Raw genomic sequence first — 27,983 nt, 5'->3', positions numbered from 1 at the left:
ACGTGAAGTGGTTTATACAGTGGCTCATTCCATCTGGAAACTCTTATAAACTGATTGCCATAATGAAGCAAATTCTGGGTTACAAAACATGAGTCTTTTGATTAAAAATATATAGGAACATTTGAGGACATAATCTGATGGGAGAAAATTTTAAGGTTGCAAATTATTTCCAAAATGACCCTGATTAAGTGAAGCAGCCATTTACTGTGCACACATAATAAGACATTTATAAGCCTTTTTGTATGAGTACCACAAAGAGACACCTGGATACTGTCCTTCATATCCCTGCTACACTGACTGCTGTGTATATGTTCATATTGCTGTTTTGTCCTATCACAACGAGTACAGAAATAGTTCTGCCTGGGTTACATAAACACCTGTAGTATTTCATTTAAACCTCCAGAGTTCATTTGGCTTTTACTGACAAGGATACATCTGTTCTTCCCTCTGATTGTGTAAAAACAAAAATGATGAATGTGCACAAACATGATGGACAGGACAGGTGACTGGTTGATGAGTATGGTAGAGCCTATAATCTTTTTCTAAGCAGAGTTGAACCCACACACCGTTATGTTTGCTGCATCCTCACAGCATCGCCTTTTCTCCAAACACCACGCACGAAACAGATTATTTAAGATCGTCACTTTCAACAATCAACACATTTTAGAATCTTTTGGAAATTTAAAGCACTTTCCTAAACAATATCAACAAAAACTCACACGTTTCCACAGTCTTTGAATGCAAGTGAGTCCACTCGTTGCACACTATTAGTTAGAAATAAATTAATCTAAGTTTAATTGGAATCAGTGGCTCAGCCCAGCCCAGTCACCAGAAGAAAATGTTGGCATTGTACGTTTCTGCAAACCACAGATACATTTGTAGGTTTAATGCAGATTATATGAGCTGACTGTGCTGTTGTGAAGTGGGGGTGGGGGTGGGGAGGTCGACACCTCGGTGAGATGCCTGCCAAGCTGCAGACCACTGTTCAAGACCAATAACGAAACTGTTTTAGCGAGTCATCACTACATTTTCAGCTACTTTTTAGCCATTAAACATGAGCATTTTTTAGTGACCCATCACTGTGTTTCCACAGACGATCATGCCACAAAAGCAGCCATTTTTCGGTGCTGCAAAAAGCTGCTTTTTTTTTTTTTTAACACAGAGACATAGCTGCAATTCCTGCCACGATAATGCCAAAAAAGCAGGTATTTCAAGCCAAAACATGATTTTGTTTTTTCTAAATCATAACCAAGTGGGTTGTGCCATCTAACTACGCTTTAATCACAGCACTGTTAAAACATAAAGTTTCAACAGATCTGCAACATGATGTGTAAATATAACATATCTGTGATTTTCAGAAATGTACAATGTCAGCATTTCTTTTTGGGATCAGGTTGCTCAGTCAGACTTAAAGTAAAGTAACTCACTTTCAGAATAAAAACTTATTGAACCTAATAATAACAACTGCGATGGCAGTTTTAAAGGTCTACCTCAGTAATTTAGTGTCTAGATTCATGAAAATGGATGCATCAGACTCAAAGGTATCCTAACTTCCAGTCCCTAGTATGTGTATAGGACCTGATCATACATTACCCATAATGCAACATGATCACATTTTTTATCTGACTATCCCTTACTGTTAAATGTCTCATGTTTTTCATAATGCAGGTTTTTTTGTTACAAGTCTCCCAGTTATTTTCTATTTTCATGAATTTACCAAAGTTCCATCCACTGCCACAAAATATGACTCATTTCACAAGCTGATCAGCACTTCTTGTGATGAGTGGAAACGACTGAATTAATTCACAATGCTTAAAGAAACAGAAATGAACTCAAAACTGGAGAATCCTCAGCTTTTATATTTTACCACCAAATTGAACAAACATTTGCCAGTGGTATAAACATCACTGCGTACACGGCAGCTGACTGTACTGGCAAACAACCTGAACATGAGATGCAGAAAATCACAACTGCTGTCACACACAGAGGTCCAGTCAACCAGCGATAGTCTCATATTCTGGCTTTCTGTTCTGAAGCTGTGAACATGGCGAGGTTGCAACACACACAAGCAGATATTGGCAATGTAGAAACCATTAACGTGTCCTACTTGTGCGGACCAATTCCACTAATGTTACAAACAGAAGCCGTAATGCAACATTCCCTCCACCTTAAAGAACATGTGTAAAAACCTTAAACAGCTCTTAAGTTGTAAAAAGTAACAGGTCAATTAAACCAAACAATAAAAAATGACTTGTTTCACCTCTTTCTTCTTTGGCCATGAAATAGCAACCACGGGAAGGGGAGATTGTGACTATTACACTGAAATGAGTGCTGGTGTCTGTTGCACTGGCCTTCAGAGATATCTTTTGACTCGTACTAAGACACTATTTTGCACAGAGCATCGCTAACTGCTCCTCACAGCACTAAACCAACAAGAGTGTGGGACTGTCAGACTGGATGCACTGATCCTGTCGAACACTTCAGGGTAACCGCTATTACTGCTCGATAATACATGATGTCAGTGATTTGGCTGAGCGAGAGAGCCTTTGAAATGATGAATGGCGGCAAAAACACAGGACACACACACACGCACACACACACGTGGCTGATGGCAAAAATGAATTCTGTCTGAATAAAACAGACACAACATTAAGATATAATAGAACATACCAAATATAAAAACCATCTATGTATAAATAGAAACGATCACCACAAAGAAAATTAAAACTTAAATTTGGGGGAAAGGGTGCAGCTTGGGTAACGATACAGTGAGTAACAGGGTTGAGAGCAGTGCATTAAAACTGAACAGAAATGTACAATAAAATATTAACACACATTAATAGGTATATATAGGAATAATCTGTATACAAGTAGAAATGTACAGCTGACCGACTTTTTGTTCAACAGTGTGAGTGGATACACGTTGGCAAGATTGGAAATGTGGAACAGTACAGTAATTCACTAACTCAACCTGAAAACACTGGTGTTCAGAAACATGATTCACAGACTGTGTGGACACAAAGACACTCGACTCTCGTACCCAAATGGAAATGGAATGACCCAAGGCTGGAGTTTTTTGTTGTTTTTTTTTCTCTGATGTGTTTTGGCCTACACAGTCTCCCAGAGCTCCAGGGCTGCACAGGGGCCCTCAGGTGCTGCCCTCCTCTCTGGTCTCCCTCTCAGGGCGAGTTGGTGTGTGTGCAGGTGGCTCTAGGCAGCCGCCTCCTCCAGCGCTGGCAGCAGGCCCTTCTCTGTCAGGTGAGCCTTCAGTGAGTTGAAGATGTGGAGCTGCTGATCGACACGCAGGGCCAAGAGCTGCTGGATCACCTTGCTGGGGTTGGGACCCCTGAGAGGAGGAAGATCATCAGAATCAGCTTACGTGTCCACATACAAGGAATTTGACCCCATTAGTGCATTAATATGTACATTAATAACCCGTTCATAAACGGGATTTTGAAGTAACCCCTTAAATATCAAGCCAAACCCTGGACCAAACCGGTTTACCGAATTTTACTTGGTGTTCCACATGATTCAGCTGTCAATCCTGAGTGCAACACACCATGTCCCAACAGAAAGTGAGTGTATAACTATCACTTAGCGCTGCCCAACACCACAGCCCTGTGTCCATACTAAATCCATTAAATGTGCACTTTTGTCATTTAATGTAAACGAACCATGTGGCTATCAGCTGTGCTCTCGAGTTCAGACTGGAGACGTAAACACTTAAAAGATGGGTGAGTAACCGACTTACTATCTTCCTACTTCTGTAACGTTTGCTTTCTGAATCAGCAAACACGCACTTTATATTGTGAACTGGAAATTACATACAATATAGCCGATGGCAAGTAACATTAGTCTAGCTTGTTTTTTAAGCAATGGTCATTTACCTTAGCAGAAGCTTTCAGCTTCCCGGCGATCTCCGTCCAGCCAGCTGACACTGTGTTTAGGTTTTTGTAGTGAAATAATAAGCTTTCGTAAAAATAATTCCTCATTTCAACTTCGTGATTCAGCCGGTCCTCTTCCACTGCGGTGCTTTCGAAGCGTGCATCAAATATAAATTAAAAACACATCGTCCAAAAAAAGTTCATCTTGCAACAGCGCCTGCAGCCAGACAGGACAGGACAGCTCTTTCCTCTAACCCAAATCCAAAATGTTGTCATATTGGCAAAGTTTTAGTCTTTTTAAAAGACTAACTCTGCCATGTCTACTCTCATCATCCCAAAAAGTAAACTAACAAAATGTGGCATTAGACTTTTTTCTGACTTTAAAATGTGGTCACCTGATGTCACAACCCTAATTCAAGCAAATATAGAAGAGAATAGAACCTTTGTCACTGCATAAAGACAACAAAACAGCGAAGCATCTCCCCAAGCACATAGTGCAAATAAAAGATTAGTCAAGTGCTAAAATACCATATAAATATTCACAGTAAAAGAAAATTAAAATAACATTTATCAAGTAAGTGCAAATCAGTAGTCCAGGGGCAAAGTGCATGTGCTGAAGTACATGTGCAATTATGGTGTGTGAGCCCACACTCTATGTATGTCAGTGCATGTAGTGTGCAAATATCAACGTTTAACAATGTTGGTGGCAGCTGGGCACGGACATAATTAAACTGTTAATGATCAGTTTTTTTAAAGCATCCTGTTTAAGCATGTAAACATCATATTCCATTTTTTATAAACCTTGATAAGAGCTTTATCTCTTTATGAGAAACCCAAATCTGCTAGCTGGAGTTCTCCGAAAGAAACCGTGGTACTGTTGCATTAATGCACCTTACCGGGTGCTGCAGACTACCTGAGCAGGTGCGGCTCCAACCAAGTAAAGAAACAGAAATGCAAACTTTTCAAAAGCAAAAGCGGATCACTTCTGGAGCGATGAAGACATAGAGTTTTGTATTTTGTTGATGAAAGAGGAAGCATAACTTAATTTGCTGCTGCCCTGCCCTACACTGTGGTAGTGACAGTGACAGGCTGACAACAGCAAAGTAGAGGACAGTGTTATAGTGTAGCTGTTCTGAGGAATAATGGTAGCTGAGTACGTAGTGTGTGTTGAAAGACAAAGGCAGAGAGGGGAAGAGACAGAAAGGGGAAGAGACAGTGGATGAGCACACAGCAGACAGCTGCTGGAGATCAGAGCAGAGAAGAAATTAGTATTTGAGTTGTCAAGTGGTAGTGACAGTTGTAAAGTGTTTATTATCTTGTGTCACCCTTTTTTTTGGTAACTGTCACAGGCACCAGGGCAAACTCACCAATGTAACAAGTAACCGGGTTAGTAGTATTTTTTTTTAATGTTATGTTAATGTAAAAACACACTCCATTTGACCTTGCTGCACTTAATATACTAACACAGAAATAGATATACAATTAAAGTAAGGGCAGCAAAGCTAGAGGATGGTAAAACATTACCATCTGACCAGTAATCAAACATACATCTTCTATCTAAAATCAGACTTTTTACTAAATCCCTCTTTTGAACAGTGATTGTCAAAAAACACCCAAAAACCGGTTTGCATGTCAAGTACAGCAAGAATACTATTATGCCTGATTTTCTTTACATGTTTGTTGGTCTTGTTTCGTCCTGTCCTGTCTGTTTTCCCATCTCCATCTACCCCCATGTATGCATTACCTGTCCTCCCTTGATTTTTTTTTTGTACTACACTTTGTGCTCACTAATAATACATAAGTAAATAAATAAAAAATAAAAGGTAATAATAATATGATGGATATATCACACACACACACATACACAAAAGTAACTAGGCTTGTAAAGAGAGAGTTAAGCAGTTAAACAGTGTGCTTGTCTACTCTAATGTTAAAGCAACTATATTACTACTTACTGAAATACCCACAACTAATGCATCTTATGTGTAGTTTTTCCCCATTGCAAGGCAGACAGTCCTTCACATTTTTACCAATACATTTTCAAAACTTTTCCATAATATTTAATTCATTTCATTTATATGGTCAAGCACAAATCTTAATTCCCTTTTTTAAGCTATGTTTAAAAAATGACTAATAAATCTACCTTTTAAATATAATATTTTACTCCATCACTATGACTTTATTTAAATATGTTAAGAGGGGTAGGACTAAAAACATTAACACCAACACTTACCAGCCATTTGTAAACAAGCAAACTGCTAGCGTTTGGTATATTTACTAACAAATTAGACATTCTCGCAACCAAAAAGCTTCAACCAAACTGGCAAAAACGGGCACTTTGCAAAACATCAAGGCCTGGCCCCTTTTTGGGAGACAGATAACCGAAGATCCAATCTACTATTACACAGTGCAGCACTTGATTTTAAATACAACATATTTCGTGTAATTTTAGACATGTTTTGGGATTTTTATGTACATATTTTAAACAATACCTATAATGATGTATACTCAAAACTTTTCCAAAATTTTCTGTTATAATTCCAAAAAACTTCCAGGCCTGAAAGACAGTTTTTCTAATTTCATAAATTTTTCCAGAAATTTCATGACCATGGGAACCCTGGAGTTTAGGCTAACATTAGCGGCTGAGTTCTTCTCCTTGTACTTACTGGATTTTGACCCAAGCATATTTCAGTGAATGTAGGAGCCCATCAGCTGTCGCCTGGCGACGATGTAGCCTCTGGGGGTAAAAGCTAATATTTCAGGAGTCTCGGTATAGCAGCACATGTTCGAGCCAAGACTTCGTGTTGCGTGTACTAGTAACTGTTTACATTTCTATTAGCAAGATAGGTCCAGACAACATTTTGGCAAATCTCTATAAACAGGTATCTGTATATTAATGCAGATAAAGAGGTAATAAAAAGCTAAATCTAAAAGATAGGTTACAAGATTGCATTTTGGACAACGTGTCTCTTGCTTTTGAAAACTGACTACCAGAGACAGTGGCTGAAATCAAGGCAGCCCACTTTAGATTTATTTCCTGTATCTGTGTCACGTGGGTTTCTCCATTGACCCGCCCTTTTAGGTGACTAGCGGCGGCCCAGTGGAAAAAGTCAACAAGAGTACAGATTATGACCGTTGTTCCGAGGTGTCTTCTGTTGGACTAGAAACCACAATGCTTCTGATACCAAAATCTTGCCCCGTTTTCTACAGATTCTGCATACATATGCAGATATGTGTTGACTGAGATCACATTATAGTTAGTTCAACTAGTTAGTCAGATTTTTCTCTTGTAGAAGGGAAACGTACAGTTTGAAAATAGAAACAATAAAGCACTAAACTGACCGTGCAGTTGCTTTCCCAAGTATTTTATACAACACTAAGCATCCAAAAGGAATTATGGAAGAAAAAACTTGCCTAATTGTATAAACTTCATTTTTCATGAAGTACTATTATACTAAGTTCAACCAGCTACTCTGAAATACCTCTGACCTATAAGCTTTAGCTGCATTATTAGACAGCACTAATTTATGCTGGTAGTATTGAAATGCACATAACACCCCTCTGCAAGGATCTCATTTTCATATGCATCAGCTGGAGATAAAAACTCAACACTGGTATTTAACATTGGTAACTAGTAAGGTAGCTGGTAAGATCAGCCACTGACAGTTATTTCAATGCCAAAAACAAGAAATGGGAAGCAGTTTTTGTCTACCTACATAACTTATGACTTAAATTCTGTCAGTATGACTACTGTAACTTGTTAATTAATATTTTTAACATACGAACATATTAAGTGTCATCATTTTGTGTTGATGTGTGTTTACCTGATGAAGCTGGCAATGTAGACATTAACAAATGTGGCCATGAGGTACTGGCAGTCGAATCTGTCCATGATGCCACCATGACCCGGGATAGTGTTGGCAAAATCCTGAAAGGACAGAGGACACGTGTGCTTGGACGGCTCCTTTGAACGTGATGCAAATAGAGCGATGTCGACAGACTTCAGTTGACTTGACAGACGTGAGCGGGTCAATATTACGGATAAAATAAACAGTCAGCAGACTGACAGTGCAGGTGTCTGTCATCCTTACCTTGATCTTGAAGGCTCTTTTGAAGCCACTGGCAAAGAAGCCACCGAAAGGTCCCACGATGGAGGCGAAGGAGGAGAGAGCAATGCTGTGGATCTGGAACGGATAGAGACGCACTGTGGTCTGTGGAGAGAAGAAGGAGGTGTTACACCAAAATTGAGGCAATTATCAACATTTGATTACATTTGATTGGATCTTATTTAGCACAGATTAAAAACAAAAATGGCATACATTTTAAGAAAAGGAGATATGCAGGGGAAACCCAGAAAACCCTCAAAGGGCTTGACAAGTGGGATTCCCTACAAAACTGTCAATCAGTATATATATTTTAATATACAGGCTACAATCAAATTATAAATAAGAAGGGGCAGACAGATGAGAACAGAAATAATTATGTAAATAAAAGGAAGAAGAGATGGAAAAAAAAAAGAAAAAACACACGTGAGGCCATTGTTGTAGTAGAATATTTTCACAGATTTTTTAAATGATAAAAGAGAACGTTTAGCCAGGTGAGGAGGAAATTAAGTCCATATCTTGGAACCTCTGTATGCGATACTAGATTGGGACGAAGTGGTCCGTGATGGGGGGACGCTGGAGTGCTTTTAGGGCGGAATAATTATGAAATTGATTGTTAGCATTCACCCAACAAGGGACAGACTAATAAAGTGTTACTCAAATTTCCCTTTTACCATTCCTTTCCTTTTTTCCTGCAATACTTAGCTGGATTTGTTCCATATGGGAACTGAAACTATAAAAAAGTATTACATATTAATGTATGTTTTTCCACACCTTTGCAGAGGTGCTGTATTATATCAGCTATGTATTGTCCAACTCCAAAATGTTGGAAAGGACGCAGAAAATTTACATTGCACTTTTAATATCTTGGATCCCTCCTCTATTTTGGCATATTGGCACAACATACTGGTTACTCCAATAATGTTATTTAATTCTCTCATATTCACATTAGATTGAATGTGACTTGTGGAGCTGTAATGCAAAGAGACGCAACAGAAGCCAAGAAACTGGTGGAGAGAGCAGGTGGAGTGAAGGTGAGTCTTACACATCCAGTGACAGACTCCAGGATGCTGGGCAGGGCGTAGTCCTGCAGCTGGAAAAGATCCGATGGCTCACAGTCCACCTGGAAACTGTTGGAGTCGTTGTTGAATTCCACCGGGCACACAAAGTAGCGGTAGCCGGCCATCACGTAGGAGAGCTGGGAGGAGAGCAAGCTTCAGTTACTCTGCAGTGGCATCACTGGCCTGCTGGCACTCATTTCAATCAACAGAGACAGATTAAAGCCGGGTTTATCCTTCAGCGTTGAATCAATGCCGTACCTACAGCCTTACCTAAACGTCACGGCAACACAGAACTCACATTTATTTTTTAAAACTGAAAACCATTTCCTTCGGTGAAAACAAAATTTACTTTTATTTCACAAACAAAAAGAGTAGAGATAATTTCGCAAACTGTGAGGCTAATTAATGCAAAATGATGCCATAGGCTTATGCTAGTAACGTAAGCTTGTATTTTATTTAATTTTTTTCACAAAACAAGTCTCGTAAAAGACAACTGTTTGTCGGTGAATGTTGTGAGTTCTAATGGAGTCATACCTTGTATCTCTGTTAAATGTTGCTTGCTATTGCTCCTGGCTTCATATGAGTGGAGGAAAAGTTGCTTGCCGCAAGGCTAAGTTATGCAATGTAAAATGTCAAAGACTTCTGCTAATAACGTGAGCATGTTGTATTTTTGGGGAAAACATGTCTAGTGAGCAGGGTTTCCTACACATTTTTACATATGTGGCAGGACACTATAACTAAATCATCTTTGCCACAACTACATTTTTAGAGCTGGACTGTTAATTAGGAGTGCTATTGGAATATACAGCATATACACCGTTTGGGTATTAATAGCGTACTTGGAGCTTCAGGCGCATTGACAGTTGAATCTTAATCGTTCATCCAGCTGGGTCTAAAAGTATACTTTAACTCCATCTGCTGCTTTCACAGACCCGAAAAACATAGGATATCGGGGCGATGACACATGATATGATTATATGAGAATGCCTAAGGCTCTGCTTAGAGCTTAATATAGTGTAGAACAGTTTAAGTGATAGCATTTTAGTTATATTATACTACACAAATGCTTCATTTATATATCTTGCACACCAGAATGAAACAGCCACAATGCTCATCAACTTCTAAAAAATGGTTTCTGAGATCCTGAGTAAAATGTAAACATGTTAATAGCTCAGGAGATAGAGAAATGTGCATTAGCACTAATTGGTAGCACAAACCTAAATCTCTACCTGTTGCATTTTTTATGGCTTATTATAATGTGCGCAACTGTGGCTGGAGTGTTTGTCCACACCAAACGGTGTGGAAGTGTAAACAAGCAAGACACATTTAAAGAAATCTGGCTACATATCCATCTAACTTTTAAATTAGGTAGTCGAATGTCAAGGCCTAAAGTTTATTAAGCACTGCTTTGAACCATTTCTTTGTAAACAGCCTTAATGTGGTTGACTTTTCAACTGTATTTTTCTTTCTTAATGAAAAATAAAATGTCAAAGCTATGGTGGGGATCAAAACAAAATGTAGAAATCTCTATGAAGGCATGAGATATAAGTCCTGTCTTACCATGATGCCAAACACAATGGTGGAGAACAATCCTCCGATGAATCCCTCCCATGTCTTCTTCGGTGACAGCTGCAGAGGGCACAGTGAAGGTGAAAATACCACGTTAATGTAACACACAAGACTCTTAATGTGTCCATAACATAAGTCAATACCTCTTTATTGCTTATCATGTTTGACTTGCCCTGGCATTACAACTAAATCCTGAGAGGAGAATAATCTTCGAATATTGGGTATTAATCTACTAAAAACATTAATTGTTGGAAAAACAGTCAGGACATCTGCATTAACAGTTTGTAAAGCTAAGAACAACAGCGATAGAACCAACCTTGATGAGAGGGGTGCGGCCGAAGAAGAAACCAAACATGTAGGCCATGATGTCATTACAGATCACACAGGAAATTGGCACAATGAACCTGTTCAGACGAGAAGAGTTTACATGTGTGATTCGTACATGAGACTGGGTGAAAATATATTTTATGAAACAGGACGTGTGGTAGGCAAATTGAAAAAGTAAAGCATTTCACAAGCTCATTCTCTGTACTTGCTCAAGGCCTTCAGATTAACATGAAATAACATAACTGGATTTCAACATGATTAGATTTTACTTCTGGTGTAAGCATCAGAGAGAAGAGTCCACTTTGCTGCTGGAATATATTGTGTATAAAGAAGATAAAAGACTGTTTACTCACCAGATCATTCCCTCAAACAGGTTGTGAATGATAAGGTGAGACTGAGTCACCACAATCAAGAGAGTCACATGGGTCCAACCAAACTGTGGAGACAGTACAACAAGATTAACCAAGTATGTTTACACCAGCATTACCATAAATGTTCCCAGTATTAAACCATTGCAATTTATGATTGAGACTGGGAGATGACATTCTAAATATTTTCTAACAGGCTGGATATATAGTCAAAACATTTTCTGGATATAACAGGGAACAGTTATATATTAAAGAGATGGGTTTTAGCTGCAACATGACAAGATAATAGCTTAATTAAATCCGCAATGTAACTGGAAAAATGAGGAGAGGATGCGTCCCCTCCTCGACATTAAAGGAACGCCTCATCCCTCAGATGACCATTTGTATATCAGTCACTTTCCCTGTGTTATGTTGATATATTATTTTATGTCTCCGGTGAACAAAGGATTCAAAAACTTCTTGTTGAATTTCAGTAAAGAGGGGCCACATTTAATAACAGTAAAACTATATCAAAACATCTTTTCACAAACTTTCACACAATCGTGTAGTTTAATCCAAGTCTCATTATTACAGTCGTATGCTCTGTACTTTCCAAACAAACAGCCCTTTCAGACAGGGAACTAAACTAAAAAAGAAACGTATGCACTCTTCAAAGCCAAACTGCACTGACAAAAACAGCAATGTTACCTTGCTCAACACAGTTGCTGTTGGTCTATCGCTGCCTCGATCAGTTATTCTAACTGTGTTATTGTGTGACTTTGGTGTTTTAAAGGGTTAGCTTGGATTCAGAACCGTCACAAAATAACAATAAAAAAAACTACCAATTGGGCCAGCAGCTCCTGTGTTCAGTGGGGTAAAAATTGCTGTTTTTGTCAATGGAGTCAGGTTATGAGACTTGGATTATAGTGCACGAGTTGTGTTACGCTCGTGCCACACTACCTGTGTGAACAGCTTGTGTGCATCACAGAACCTGTTGTTCTGGCTTTTATTTCAGCACAGGTTAGAGCAGCCACACTGCCGGCATGAGCATCCCTGCTCAGGCGCGCCTCAGCTACGACACATCCAGATAAACGGAGTCTCACTGATTTTTACCACGTGACTTGCACGGCTTTTACCAAAAATAAACAGTGAAAATGGTCTTTTGATACAGTTTCAACGTCTTCATCTGTCACAGACATGAGGAAATACAAATGTATCTATTTCACTTAGCCTTTCCTGTTTATGTCAACACATCCCTTTAGTTTTAAAGGCTTCTTATGTGAAATCTTTGCAGGGCCTCCATGGCCTCATTAATGAGTGCAATTTGTGCTTTTAAATGTGGAAATATGGTATTCTGCTGACAGTGCTGCAGGAACAACGCTGTCCGAGTGAACACCACAAGCTTGCAAGCAGTGGCAGTTCGTCGAGGATGCCATCAGGCGCTGCTTGTGCATGCAGTGTGTTCAGGGCATTAAGAGTTTGTAAATGGATGTTTTGATATAGTTTTCCTGTTGTTAAATGCATATTCCTTTTACTTCCATTTCATCAAAACTGTTCTCATTATTTGAGGCATGCAAGCAGAACAAAGTTTACTTCACAAATTTAATGTAACATGGGGTGATTGATTGGTAAAAAAAAAATGGCCATTTGGGGGGTGAAGTACTTCTTTAAGAGCTAGCTGCATTCCTCACAGACAGACAACAAAAGATTGTGGACATCCTAAACTGACATTTGGAAATGTTTGTTAATGTGTAGCTGTAAAACTGCAGGTACTCTGTAAACCCTCCAAGGATAAATATTTTAGTTAAGTCTACTGACACAAGAGCAAAAGTTGTCTTTCAGTAAGTAAATAAAAGCTCTTTCTTTCTGTGTGGATGTGCTTCATAACCACAACATGGGATTACTATGTAGCATAGACTGAGTGGTTCTGGATTTTGTGTTAGATGCCTTTTGAGTCACCAAGCAACAGTTTTGCTGATTCGTTTTCTGGTCAACACAACCGACAGAACACAATTGACATTTCTATTAGAGCAATCCCCAGCCCACTTCTCCGTCCTCTTCAGGGCCCGTATTTTAACGAGCCTCATCAATAACCCAGTAGCCTTGAGGCTGTAGGCCACTCACCATGTAGAACTGAAGGCGGTAGTGCTTCTTCACCAGACTCAGCACAAACATGCAGAAACCTGCAACAACATGATAAACACTGTGTGAAATACTTAATAGGGACATAATCGCATCTACAAGAGGGAAATTAATTATGTAAGAGTCGTGGCCACCTTTGGTCAAACTCAGCTAAATTTAGCTTAACCTATTTCAGACAAAGCCAGGCGTTAACGTGTAGTGAGTAGGTGAGGATAGCTGGAGCTGTTTTTATACAGAATGAGGTGAGGGGAGGATGTTGGAAAGCAGAAAATGTTTGAGACAAAAGTGATTTTAATGCTGTAGACTCTAGGAAGCCGGTAGCTTTTAAGTTTTACACTGACATTTACGGTCTCAGTCAGACACAACATCGTCAGCATATGACAAAGCAGTAAAAATCTGAGCATCTTCTAGCACTTTGAGGTATAAGACCGTTATCTTTAAAGCTTCTCTGCTCGAAGAGTGTGAGATGTGAGAAAGCTCGGCTATTCAGTTTCACCTTGAATGTAGTAGGCAAGAGGCAGAAGCAGTCATGGGGCTTCCTTCCTCACCACATCCTGTTTGGCATCAGCCAGCAGCTACAGTAGACTGAATTACTAACTGACAACCTGCAGCACAGGAAGTGGGACATTTCCAGTTTGCATGGTGCCCGAAATAACTTTGGAGGTATTTAACCTATTAATGTACACAGAACAAGACCATAAAGTTTTACAGATTTTCATCGATGAGCAGTTTTTGATTTGACATTTATTCATGTTTTCTTTTTGGAAAGCCTTAATAACAGTTACATGCACATAAGTATTCCCCTATTATTCAGAATAAGACAGAATTCTGAATTTGATGTGGGTCATGTAAACAACATTCCGTTTCAATATGCAAAATTAGGTCATTTTTGTAATTTTGCATTGTCTGATTAGCATGTGGGATATGCTGGTATTATTCAGGTTTTAGAAAAATTATTTGGGCAGGCATACAAGCAAATTGGAATATGTGTTGGCTGGTGTAGATATGCATGCAAACGAAATTCCCCCATTTTCTGGTCGTAAGGAGAAACACACCTACTTTTAAACTTAATGAAAGACTTGGATATGTGCAAATATCGCAGCACCTCCTTTTCAAGAAGGTGAAGGAAGGAAAGAAAGAGTCCAAAAAGTCTGCCATTGGTCAGAAAATGTGGAAGAAAGGGCTGCATGTAAACAGGATGGTTCTTGGAAAACTCTTTTTCATCAGGCAAGTAAACAGCCTAATAGGAATATTGTCTTTTTTGGAATAAGGGCAAAAACTGTAGTACTTTGCGCATGCGCAATATACTCACTGTAATCTGCTGAAACAAGCCTGAGAATTCCTGATGCCATCTTATCTTCACAGCCCTGTCTCTACAGTGTCTCTACAGTAGCCCAGAATTGACAAACCAAATATTGGCTCTAAATAGTATCCGTATAATATTGATAAGAGGTATCTGGGTCAAAAATATTGTGATATTTGATTTTCTCCACATCACCAAGCCCAGTATGTATGAGAAAACCTGTGTGGCCAGAGTTTGGTAATAGTGTTTGAAGTGCTACTGCTTTGTGGTACCCCACATGTGACTTTTCTCTCTGCTTAGCCGGCACAGTTGAATACCCTTCACACAAACAAAATGTGGTTGCTGCATAATAGACATGACATGAGCCAATACTACATGACACCAATTAATAAATTCCATCTAGCTCACTGGCATGATGATGCGACAAATGTACAAAATCAGATGACTGTGAAAGTGCCTGCAGTAAGTGATTCAAGTTAAGAAGATCCCTCCCACACGCAGACATGAGTACAGACATTATTGCAGGCTTTATTTTCAGTTGGGTTCTCGGTGTTTGTACCTGTGAGGTAGAGGGCAAAGGAGATGAAGCGGTGGTATTTGCTGAGGATGCGAAGCGGCTCCTCCCTTTGCACCAGTGTGAAGAAGTAGTCTGTCACAGTCTCACCATAGAAGAAGTAGTTCACACACAGCAGGAAGTACCTGTGGAGCGGAGGGGTGGAGCAAATGTACACAACTCACGCCTTTAAATTATGACAGCAGCTAACCAGACTCTGCATTCAGTATGCCTGCAGAAAAACCAGCGAGGCAACATGAATAAACTTTGGATGCCACATGGAACTAATTTTGATTTTTCATCAGATTTTTCCAGCTCAGGCATAGTGAAAGGACTCTGCTATCTATCACACTACACCATACACTACTACTGCTAAAATCACAGCACTGAGGATTCACAATGTTTCGCTTTTTTTTTTGCTGATTGCCTTAATAATCTAGAATCTACCCCAAATTTAATCAGGTCAGAAAACAAACCTCAGGCAGTCTGCAACAAAATAAAACATGAGACAAAACAATAAGAAATAAGCAAGCAAGGATATTTGCTGTGTTCACAACACCTAAAAAATGTGTGATATTGTGGGTGGTTGTGTGTGTTCACCCTCACCAGCTCAACGTCCTGAACCAGGGCAGGTGGTAGGAGTGGTAAACACTATAGCCGATGGTGATGATTTCTTGGAAGCACTTGATCTGAACACAGAGGACCTGCACAGGGAAACACTGTCACACGGGACCAACCTACTGGAGCATCAGAACTCTGTGTGTGTGTGTGTGTGTGTGTGTGTGTGTGTGTGTGTGTGTGTGTGTGTGTGTGTGTGTGTGTGTGTGTGAGAGAGAGAGAGAGAGAATATGTCCTAGTCCTGGTGTCCTAGTGACACAAAATGGCTGACAGGCCTATTTTCAGAGAATTCCCAGATGACCGGAGGAGCAACCCTGCTTTCTATTAAAGAGGATGGATCCCATTAACATGAGTGATTGCGCTTTTCATTTGTGTGGTAAAGTTCAATTGAACTTGCTGCAGATAGAAATTGCTGTATGAACCTGAATGCTCTGCACAACTCATTGAGAAAATGAACTGTGCACGTATTCTAAATACACAAATAAATATATGATGAATGTATGAGGTCACGGCTCATTACAGGTTTTTATGTCACACTTTAACTCCATAAAACCTGGATCGATGTCACTTTTTGTGTGCTTCATGCATATGCCTTTCACAGGTAATTAAACCATTAAACCCACAGTAAATAGCTTTGAACTCTTTCAAAAACATGAAGGAAAAAAGGCAATGAGCAAACTGACAAGAAATGTCCTGCAAACTACAAGAAATTAGTAAAATACTTTTTTTTTTTTAATTATTTTTTAAAAAGCTTGGGAGAAATGTCCAGAGAACTATATTTATAATTATTATAATTAGATATCGAAAAATATTTTTACAGCATTATTATATGTATTATATATCATAATTATAAGTATTTTCAGGTCATTTCTTTGTTTATTTAACTTTCCTGTTTTTTCTTGTAAAAAATGGAATTTCCTTTATTTCTTGATGATTTTTGAGTAATTCCTTCTCAAGTTGCTCATTGCCTTCTTCTGATGAATTTCAAAGAGATTTTGCCCCTTTTTTCCAACAGCTAAATCATTAATTCATTGTGACACCTCTTTTTCATTACTCTTGGAGGTAATTCCTGCTGGCGTTTCACTCCCCTGAAGCAATACATTTTCTCAAAAGCTCAAAAACTACCATCAGTGCTGTTTGTACTCACAATCATCATAAGCACCATGGGGCCCAGGTAGATGATGAAGAAGAAGAAGGAGATCATGGCTAGTGTGAGGATGCCTCGTACCCACCAGTTCTTCCATCTGAAGGACACACACATACTTTTATTTTACAGTTGCTATTCAAAAGTCCTTTAAAAACTGGAGCAGGTTAATCAAAATAATGTTTTGGTTATTTAATTTAATAGCAGAAGACTAAAAATGAAAAAGTTATTATTTGTGTGAGCTGTCTTGTGTGAGACAGTGGGCACAGATGTGGTAATTGGAAGTGGCAGGTGTGCGTTAAAATTGCATGACAGAATACCTCAAGGATAATTTCAGTGTTTGAAAACGTCCTTCAAGACACCTTGATTTACTATCCTTTATATGTGTGATGACTGCTAAAGAGGACCCATCATGCTCACTCTAGGGCTCATACTTATAGTTAAGGTTCATACTTGAAAAAAGATTTTCCTTATACTGCCTGTGCTGGAACACCTGTATTTTTTGTATTTTTATAAAATTTTTTGAAACATTGGCCATGTTTAATATGAACATCCTTCACTGTGACACTACGTATAAGACACAAAATACAGAAACGCAAAATAGGTCCCTTTTGGGATCCATATTATTTTGTGTTAAAACAGTAATGTAGCTGTGTCTCATACAGGGACATCCCTTGTTTGATATTAATAACGTTTCTGCCCGGAACACAAGTTCAATGGTTCACATCTGCTGCTCTGCTCCTCAGTGTGAGGAGGGATTCCTTTGACTGAATCACACCTCCACATATGTAGCAAATCTGTAAAGTCCAGGAAAAACAAGGGTCTGTAGCTCTATTAATAAAACAATGGAGTGACTAAGAACAACTCAGAATACAGAGTTGTCACTTAGATAAAAGATGTCAAACTTCCAGAACTATTTTTATGGTCCTTACAGGGCATGCTCAAAGCCCTGCTTCACACTCATAGTGTCAAATACTGTTAGGATCATAATTCTCAGCAACATGGTTTTTCTCTTTAACGATGATCATACCTTGAGGAGAGTCCAGACAGGGCCTTGTTTAAAACCTCCGGGGTGTCATCAGGAGGGACGGGCACCTCTGGGACCCCTGAGTCAACCTTGGACTCGCCATCTGATGCCCCATCTTTTTCCACCTTCAGCTCGCTGTCTGAACCCTGGCAAACAGACAGAGGAGGAATAAGACCCTGATATTTGGCGAAGATATGTTGCTGTATCAATAACACATCTGGTGCACCCATAAAATCATCAAAACTTGGGTATAGTTAGTTAGTTATTTAGTTTTTATTTCTGTGCCCATTGCACACGGGATCACAAGACACCATCACAATTCAAAGCTTTTGTCATCTTCAACATTTACAGATATCGGCACAAAACAAAAAAGTAGGTACATAAAATAAATAATGTATGACCAACATTCTTGCAAAAAAAATGAATTTACAGTGAAAAATAACTTTGACATATTTAACAAATCTACAGTTTATCTTGACAAAGATCTTGTGTTCTCATAGCCCATGCTTTCTCCAGATAATGAGCTAATCTAAATGTTTCATAATAAATAACCACCTTAATCTTTGGGCTCCATATAAACTATATCAGTATCTGTTTTTATGTTACTAAAGACATAAAAAACATAAAAAGGGCATTAAAAAACAAAATCAAATAGCTCTACTGTTGAAAGTAAAAACAAAAAACATAATTTATGACATTAGTTTTAATAGATTAAATTAACATAAAATGTGAACTATTTATAAAATAAGGAAATTTATCTTGCATTTCTATTTTTTTGTGGCTGTATTAAAAACGTAACTGAACAATGACACCACTGTACTGTATCAAACCAAACTGTAAATTTTGTGAGTCGTTACAGCCCTAATTCATAAGTTCCATTTTATAAATTGTGCCTCAAATGTTTTTATCTTCTTGCAACTATACAACAATATGACACATGACTGTATTCACAGTACTTCAAGTAACACATGGCCCGTGGAGTTAAAGAAATGTTAATGGAGCTAATTATGTATGTCATGGTGTAAACAGTCTATGAGTAAATACTCTGGACATGGTGATGGCTACAGGGATGGCCTCAAAGTAAATCACGTTATTGTAACTAGGTTAGATGGCTCGCTTTTTTTAAATTTGCCCTTTACAGCACATCATACACCATGTTCCCCGATACTTAATTGCAGTCAGCTGCAGTGGCTGAGAAATATCCTAAAAATATGTTTTCCATTGTTGCGCTTAACTTCACTTGGAGCAAACTGTCATCTGACTTCCTCAGCTGGACACAGTAATTTTTAATGACATCATTGAGTCAAACAGTGTCAGTAGAAAAGCAGAGATGAGAATAAATGCAGAAGGAAGTAGAAGGAAGGAGCAGCCAACCAGGCTCCAAACAATTAAATGCAAAGTTCAAAAAAGTTAGTCATCTAGAACACATCAGTTTATCAGTGCTACGCTATGTGAGCAGTAATCTTACACTAAAGGCATTTTATCAAAGAACTTGAATCAATATTTTCTTGGAATACAATCAGGCTGTGATGATCAGTTTTTCATAAATCAAGACAGCCTAAATGCAACTCTCTATGAATCCATTAAAGCTGAGGTAGGCACTTTCATTTTAGCATCATTGCGCAGAAAATCCCCCGAAAAACTTTGAGCATATTGTAATTTAATGTATTTAGAGAGAAGAATAGGCCTCTGTGCCTCTTCTTGACTCTGTTGTCAGGCTTTAGAAAATCTAGCCTGTAACAGGAGACTTTGGCCAATCACATGTCAGTTCAGAAAGATGGTTCCTATTGGCTGTTCCATAAACGTAGATATGCGTAATGCCTGTCTGCCTTGTGAAAGCCTGATTCTGTAGTCGTGAGTCCATCACTCAGTGCTGGGGGGTTTGTGCAGGCCGATTGGCGAGAGAGAGAGAGAGAGGGAGAGAGCAGGGGGAGGAGGAGGGGCTGAATGCAGCTGAACAATGAACTATAATAAATAATCAATATGTAGGAAACAGTGGATTACTGTATGAAGCACATGCATTTGCCAGTAGTTGTCTGGTGGGAGAGCAACAGGGGGAAGATGTATTTTCAAATTCTGCCTTTTTTCCAAATTTCTTCCTACCCTAGCTTTAAATGTTGAAACAGTATAAAGTAATAACAACATAAATAAAAACAGGATAATATATTACTATTTGAAATATAATTTTCTTACACTTATATTACTAATACTAATAATTACTAACTATAATAATGGATTGTATCCAAAAGTATCTTAAATGGTAATAAATAAAAAAAAATAAATAAATAAATTTGCCTGCTAACAGCACTAATGCAAACAATTATAACAAACTGAACTGCTTTTCCTTACAAGATGGCTTCATATGGAAGCAGATCGGTCAGAATTTTAAGCCAAACGGGCTTTTTCAGCTCTGGCTGATTGCACCTCTGCTCAGGTTGACGCTGGGAACGCAGCTGGGTTTTTTGAGGTCACCAAACTCTATAAACCTTATAAGAGTGACAAAGGTCTAAGTTGCTCCTTTCTGACAGGCACAACAAAAACTGAAGGGAGTGAGATATCAAATGACCATTCAAAAGCTCGGTCTTCTTTGGCTACGGTTGCTACGTCTGTCCAGCTTTCCATTCTGAAAAAGCTCACCCAAGATGTTTACAGTAACAGTGGCAGATTTGTTACCATTTAAGATCAGAAGTATTTTTGAATCAATAAGCCTTTAATTTCACACAAAAGTAAACAAAAGCAGATTGTATTGCTGCAGCTACGCTAATAAACGCTAACTCTTGGATGAAAACTACCTATAGCTAGCCGACGTTTTAATGTTTGCAGCCTAACCCCTTTTAAAACAAGGTGTCTGCCTTATTCCATTTATCTTTCATCAGAATGTTTCACTTTATTTTGAAGATAAGGACTTAATTAGGGAGATGTCACGCACGTATCAGCACTTCGGCATCGGCAGATATTGGCTTCAAAATAAATACTGAAAAAAAGTGGATATATTGATATAGGTATCAGTTATCTGTCAAATGAGTTGTTGCATATCGGAAAAAAAACTAATATCTTGCATCCCTAGAAAACACCTACGGAGGTGGGTCATAGATGTATGATGCCTTTAAAGTATTAATCCACATCCTACCTACCACTTAATTCACAATACATATATATTCTGTGTTCTGTTTGAATGGATATGTACTCCAAAAATATGGATATGTTGCTGAACAAAGAGCAGCAGCGTTATTATATCAGAGTGGACATACAGTATTAAGCAAACAGCAGCAGGACTGCCAGTGCAGGGGTATGTGTGGGCGGCTCACACTGCGCCAATTCATTTCCATCCATATTGTTGATTTCCCAGAACCATCTGTTCACCGGGGGAGGCCTGTTCAAGACACACTGATCCCTGCCTCTCCATGGTAACAACAAATCAAAGGATGGATGTCATCAGACGGTGGCAGTGACACACAGCTACACACAGTCACACACAGTTACAACTCGTCTAATAAAAACCGAAAGGTTTCTTCAGGTTAGTCAGTCAGTCTTTCACTTCTCACCCCCCCACAGACCTCTCTGCTGCATGTGACCAAATTAGGCTTGGAGTTCTCACCTAACACACAGCAGATAGTCGACTTGCTGTTTTGTGTACCCACTGAGATTAGACGCTACTACAGTTAGATATTTTCTATATTAATAATAAACCTTTGTGCTTTTTGCCTTAACAGCAAGCCACTTTCCACACATTGTCTTTACAATGCTGACAGCAAACATACAGCAAAGGCTTGGCGGGAATATTCCTGCCAGCATCTACTTTCTTAGGACTTAAGTTCCCTTTCTTAAATGGGCTAAAAGGTATGAAAGACTATGACAATGTAGGATTAACCACCTCATAATTTTGTCAAATGAGTATGTAAATCTATGCAATAACAAAATCATAAAACAAGAATGAGTACACTTATATCTTGAATGCAATTCTTTTGTCATTCACTGGTCTCCCAAGCAGGGTTTCTACAACTTACACAATGTTAGATTTAGGGCTTTTTCAGACTTTATAATGCCACTAAGCCTTAAAATTAAGACCACTTTTACAATAACCAAAACTGAGGAAAAACCACAAAAACCAACATGAATTACTTAGCTTTAGGGACCATTTTGCAGTTTCTGGGGAAATACTTGGCATTTTTTGATGTGTTTTCTTGTTGATTATGAGTTTTTTTACTCTGCATGTGGGACTTAACTGCCTCGATTCCTATCGTGCCATGTTTGAAAAACTCTTTGCATGAAGTACACCAGGTCTCTTCGGCATTGCAAAATTGCAAAATCTTGGTAAAAAAGCCAGTTTTGTTGAATTTGCACCTCCCTCTATCATCCAAGATACAGGATGAGTGCTACAGCTACAGTCTTAAACATTTTTAAGACTTTTTGATTGATTTACAACATTTTAATACCACATAAGGCTTTATTTCAAGATTATTTAGTCTAATGCATTTGAGACTTTGTATGGGAACCCTGTCAAAGACTTTCACAATATGAAGGCACAATGAAATGAAAAATGAAAAAACTACCTAATGAAAATCTGCACCTATAATTCTGTTTTACAGTATGATGCCGCAGTCTTTCTGTCCAGTTCCTTCAAAGAGCTACATAATCTGCATTAACAGGTGAACCAGTCAAATCCACAAGGAAAAAAAATCTGCATCCTCCCGCAAATCCTAGCACGTTATACTTGTGTAAGGTACATTAAATGTAACTGTGCATTTGCTGGAGAGTATTTAGTAATTAGTAATTATAGTAATAGTAGTAATTAATAATTACTACTACTACTATAATTACTAATTATGTACTCATATGGCAGCATATTCTCTCACTTTGTGGTTATAAAGAAAAAATAATTAATGCTTTAAAAAGATCCTGTGCAAGTTAAAACAAGACTATTTTCTGAATGTTAAAAAACATATCTCTCAACATATTAATGAAAAACTATGTTACGTGGAAAATATGTTGTAATAACATGAGAAAGACCACAATAAAAAAGTAATGTTCCTCATTATAATGGAAAGCACATTTTTTTCATGGCATTAATACTTTAACCCTGCCATACTGATTCAGTTAGCTCATTACTGAGATTCAATGTTAAGGCTGAGGATCAGATTTTATCAGCTGCAACTCAGTATGTGTCCACCTTTGTTCCAATGTCTCTAAGCAAAACACTGATTCCCTCACTAGAACTCATCTATAAGAAACCAAATCTAAAAAAAACCTTTTAATTTGAACAATTCCATTGACTTTCCTTCAAATTATACAAAACTCTCCCAAAAATAGTATGCAATGTCAATAGTTCAAACCGCCAACTGAACACATGCAGCCCCATTCTCTGTCTGTTGGTTCCTATGGAGACAATATCCGTCAGTCAGATGCTCGAGTTAAAAATAGGCGCTCACTTCACATTAACACTCCTCCCCTTCCATGCTTTCTGGTAGACCAGCATCAACACTGAGTGTTTCCGTTTTGTTTATCTCCAATTCAAAGAACAATCAAGACCTCCAAGCTATGAAAGGATGAGCACAACAATCTACCAAGGTGATCTTTTCTGGGATTTCAGAGCTTTTAGACATCTTAGCAGAGAAGTGTGGATACATCGGAAATAAAGCAAAGAGGAAAAGAGGTGGTTTGTGATTCATCTTCTCAGCTGTCATGTCTTCAACTCATGAGGCACAAATATTTTAGAGCAGCTGTTTGAAAATGTTTTGAATGGCTAAAGACCACACGTATGTTTAGATGGTCACCTAGAAAGAGACTTCCAGACATCGCCTGAAAGAACACACAATGTCTAAAATTAGAAAAGTACACAATCAGATGGTGCACCACACAGATATCCAGAAATGGTGTTGAAGATGAATTCTGAGGAATTCAAGTCAAGTGACTCATTCATACCTTTGTGAACTAAATTTATCTCTACTCCTCTTTATGCAAAAAGTGCCTTGATAATGTCAGATAAAGTTCATCTTCTAAAGCGTATCCCGATAAAAAGTTCACAGCAGGGCCAGAATAGATTTAACCTTTTTGATCGCTAATGTGGCTGGACGGGGATCCACCAGAGCAGTTTTAGGTCCTGCAGTGATAAACTTTTATATTGTAGTCACCCTTCTCCTAAAGCCCATGACAAATAACTATTTGCCTAAATTTCCATATCCACTTAGGACACTTGCGACACACGATTATGATGGTTTTCACACCTGCACTTGCATTTTGCCCAGCTTTCACAACACTAAATATTTCCTAGTTTTAGTCAAATAATTGTCCTAGTTGGAAAGGTGGGTCTATATTAAGCTAATGTGGTATTCTTTATTTGTCGGGATGTTAACTTTAGGATAGGATTAAGATGGCCAGATTCTGTTGATTCTGTTTTACATTAGTAATAAAGTAACTCTACTTGTAAAAACTCCTTCAGATTAGTCTACATATGAAAGGTTCAGATACCAATAGTTGCATTTAGAAACTATTTACAAATACAACTAGTCATATGTATCAATCAGTACAAATATCAAAAATACATATCAGTTTAAGTGTATGCTTTGTTGAGAGTATTTTAACTGCTTTATCTGAATGTCAGACAGTGATTTCCACGGTAAAGTGAAGCTGCTATATCGCTCTCTTCAAAGCCAGACTCCACTGAGAAAAACAGTGATTTAACTTTGCTGATTACAGAAGCTGCTGGTTGACTGCTGCCTCCATTAGTTAGTTTGTTTTGGCTTACTGGCATTTATAAGGGTTTGTTCGGATTTACCAAAGTCACACAATAACACAAACTAATGATCTGATCAAAGCAGCAAAAGACCAGCAGCTGCCATGTTTAGCGAGCTAAAATTACTGGGGAGGTTTTACTGGAGTTTGGTGGCTTTGACAAGAGCACAGATGAGAAACTAGTGGCTTCATGATAACACTCACTACGGCACACACCTAAAGGGATACTTTGCTGATTTTCAACCAGCTTTGTATCCAAACAATGCGGGTAATATGTGTAGATGAACTATAGGAGACTTCTCCCCGTCTTACCGGTGCCTAGATACCCCCCATCCAAGCAAAACTCCTCGAAATTACATAATTTACATCTTTGTACTTGTAGGTTTTCTCCCACTTGAATAAAAGTGTCCTTTTTCTCTGTTTTCTCTGCTCATGTAGCACCAATTTCAAAACTATCTGCATCTTTCTTCCACAGAGACAACTTAGTTTTATGAGAGATCCTTATTTATGTTGGTAAAATACTTCTTTAAATAGATATTATTTTTGGTGGGACTGTTTTCGGTGGTTAAAATACATTTTACTGCTGACCCCTATCACAGCAGTACATTGCTTAGCCTCTGTGTCAGATTTCAGCCTGCCTCTCCAAAATGGGAACATGACATCTACAGGGTTCCTGCAGTTAACAAGGTAGATTCAAGACTTTTAAAGACGTTTTTGATACCACCTGGAATTAAGTTTAAAAACAAATTTCTACTTACCAAAATTGACTAAGGACAATTTTCTATTGCCTAAGTATTTATTGTAATATAAAAAAATGTGTTTTTTGTCCAGTGAAAGAGTGAGATTATCTACTCCAGATGTTGATTACACAACCCTTTTAAGAGTGGACCACATGGAGGGCAGTGGACTGATTATATTATCTTAAGAGGTATATATTTGGTTTACCAACAGAAGTGGTTAATATCTGGCATTTCTGAACCTTTCATTTCTCACTCCACATGTGAGATTTTGCTGCTTGGATTCCCATCATGACAAGTTTAGGAGGAGGAACGTATGAAATTATTTCACAAAAAATACATAGTACATATTGTTTTGAGATTTTACAGCACCACGTCAGAAAAAAAACAATTCCTAAAATGCCATTTTCCAGCCATAGGAATCAATGCATTATCCTGACTATGGATAAGTACCCCATACAACGGCACTTACGGATTTTATAACCTGACAAGCACTCCATATTAATACCATAAAGGCAGCTTCTAAAAGTACTGGGCTCATCTAAAAAGCCTGAAAGACACACAATAATAAATAACACAAAAAGAAAAACTCAGAGCACTTTGTGGGCCGAGTGGGCTTCACCTTTAAAGGACCATTTTCCTTTCATGCCCTCAGTGGTTTGTTACAAGGATGTGGCTAATGGCTCGGCTACGTTCCCATCTGTTTTTAGCAGCTTCTCAATTATCTGTAATCATGTCCTCTCGTCCTAGATAGATCCCCACATCCATCACCACGCCCCTTTAAGGCTCCGACTATTCACTGGAAAGCAACTTCGACGTCGATGTTTAGAAAACAGATGATGCGTTTATTTTCCATTCACTTTGAATAAAAGACGACAGTAATTATATTGCTCGACAGCAGGATACCCGAAGCAGTGGTTATTATTGTTGTAGCAGTCAGACCAGCTAAGCTAATGTTTTTGCGTTACATTGTCAGGGATGCCGTTTTACAGTCGTGCAGTAAACAAGCTACAGCATACAGTTGACTTTAGCTCATAGCTAACGCTGCTTGGAATAACACGGCTGAGAGTAAAGAGAGTCTTCCCCAGTTGTTAAAGGAGGCGCCTCGCTTGAGGCTTTTTCAATGACCTGAGCTGTGATCTGTGGCTAGCTGCATAACGTTTTACAAAACATCAATCGAATAGTTTTCAATTTACTGTGCCGTGCTTGGCAGTAAATAAAAACCTAGGTACAAATGTAACTTCAGTTTTTTTTTTTCTTATGTAGGACAGCCATTCTTCATATCGTCACAAAGCTGATAAAGACAGCAGAATTCATTTTGACACGATTTTAACTTCAGCATTTAGTTGTTGTTTTCACGACGAACGCACACACAGGAAGACCGTAAGTAGCATCAGCCAATCAAGTCCAAAATTTGAGTAGTTTGGCGGATAATTTGTAAAACGCATTCAATGGCCTTTAGGAGCTTCTAAATAGCATTTCTTGTTTGACTATGTAAGCGACATTGCCCAGGAGAAAACCAACGTCAACATTAGTCGAGTTTGACACGACTTTTCCACTCGCTACACGAGCCAAGGGATATTACATTAGGATTATAAAACAGCTAGCTTGCTAACTAGCGTTAGCATCGTTTCCAAACGGCCTGAGTGAGCTGTGGTTTCCGTTACCTTGTCCTCTGACGGCTGCTGCTGTAACGCTGGGTCGGTGTCTTTGGCTCCACGGTGCCTTAGCTCTGTCATTTTAGCAGACTGTAGCCTGACGACGACAGCGAAGGTCCTGTGTCTCCGAGACACTGACTCGTTATTTGGGCTGACAGGTCTCCTGCTATGCTTGTCGCTAGATTTTGCACAGCAACACTTTTCACTGGAGGAGAAGCCCCATCGACGTCAAGTCCTCAGGAATTGAAGATGACATAACTTCCGGTTTTCAAAATAAAGGCCACGTTGACAGCTTTATCGAAATCGATGACTGTATTATATGTAAAATCAATTTTGGTTGAAATTAAAACAAAAAAAATACACATAAATTCGGCACCACAATCACAAATAGACATCCACTGACCAAATCTCTACTTTTTGCTAAGAGAAATAGAAAAGCAATAATACAATATTCTAGTTAACTAATTAACTGGGGATTATCCCAGAAAGGCCCTACTATGCTCATTTCCAGGATCATATTTGATCATTAATACATGTTTTAATGTTCAAAAAAACACTGTCCTCTGCTGCAGCATCTCTGTCTGAAACAGTCTGTCTGAGCCATAGATTGTTTATACAGGTGCTTTATATAATACATTTTAAGTTATATAATATAATAAGTTATAGGATACTTTATATAAGTATGAGTATAAGTATATATAAGTATGGGTGAAAACCCCCAAAAAGTATAAAATTAGCAGAAACACATCACTTTGAACATGGCTGCATGAAGGCTCTT

The 27,983-nt window shown here is 38.5% G+C and overlaps 1 protein-coding gene across 1 annotated transcript; it reads right to left on the bottom strand.

Moving 5' to 3' along the window:
• Positions 1 to 1,839: 1,839 nt before the first annotated feature.
• Positions 1,840 to 27,443, bottom strand: cds2 (CDP-diacylglycerol synthase (phosphatidate cytidylyltransferase) 2). The gene is made up of 13 exons (XM_042487683.2): positions 27,215 to 27,443; positions 18,082 to 18,224; positions 17,055 to 17,151; positions 15,896 to 15,993; positions 15,296 to 15,435; positions 13,416 to 13,474; positions 11,298 to 11,380; positions 10,934 to 11,021; positions 10,609 to 10,677; positions 9,033 to 9,185; positions 7,976 to 8,095; positions 7,709 to 7,812; positions 1,840 to 3,346 (listed from the first exon to the last, which is right to left on the bottom strand). Exons 1-13 carry the CDS (start codon positions 27,284 to 27,286, stop codon positions 3,211 to 3,213), a joined length of 1,362 nt encoding a protein of 453 aa, XP_042343617.1. The 5' UTR covers positions 27,287 to 27,443; the 3' UTR covers positions 1,840 to 3,210.
• Positions 27,444 to 27,983: the final 540 nt, after the last annotated feature.

Source organism: Plectropomus leopardus, chromosome 4 (assembly GCF_026936395.1).
Source record: "Plectropomus leopardus strain MGB_pleo_1.0 chromosome 4, ASM2693639v1, whole genome shotgun sequence".
Taxonomy (NCBI): domain Eukaryota; kingdom Metazoa; phylum Chordata; class Actinopteri; order Perciformes; family Serranidae; genus Plectropomus; species Plectropomus leopardus.
Note: the sequence above shows the minus strand (reverse complement) of the source record. Positions and strands in the feature narration are given on the sequence as shown.

Bases quoted from the DNA above. Each gene is read 5' to 3' on its own strand.
- cds2 (XM_042487683.2), bottom strand. From the start codon at position 27,286: ATGACAGAGCTAAGGCACCGTGGAGCCAAAGACACCGACCCAGCGTTA. The intron at 15,994-17,054 runs GTGAGTACAAAC...TTCCCTGTGCAG, and splicing joins CCATGGTGCTTATGATGATT to GTCCTCTGTGTTCAGATCAA. The intron at 10,678-10,933 runs GTTGGTTCTATC...TGCCCTCTGCAG, and splicing joins GCCGCACCCCTCTCATCAAG to CTGTCACCGAAGAAGACATG.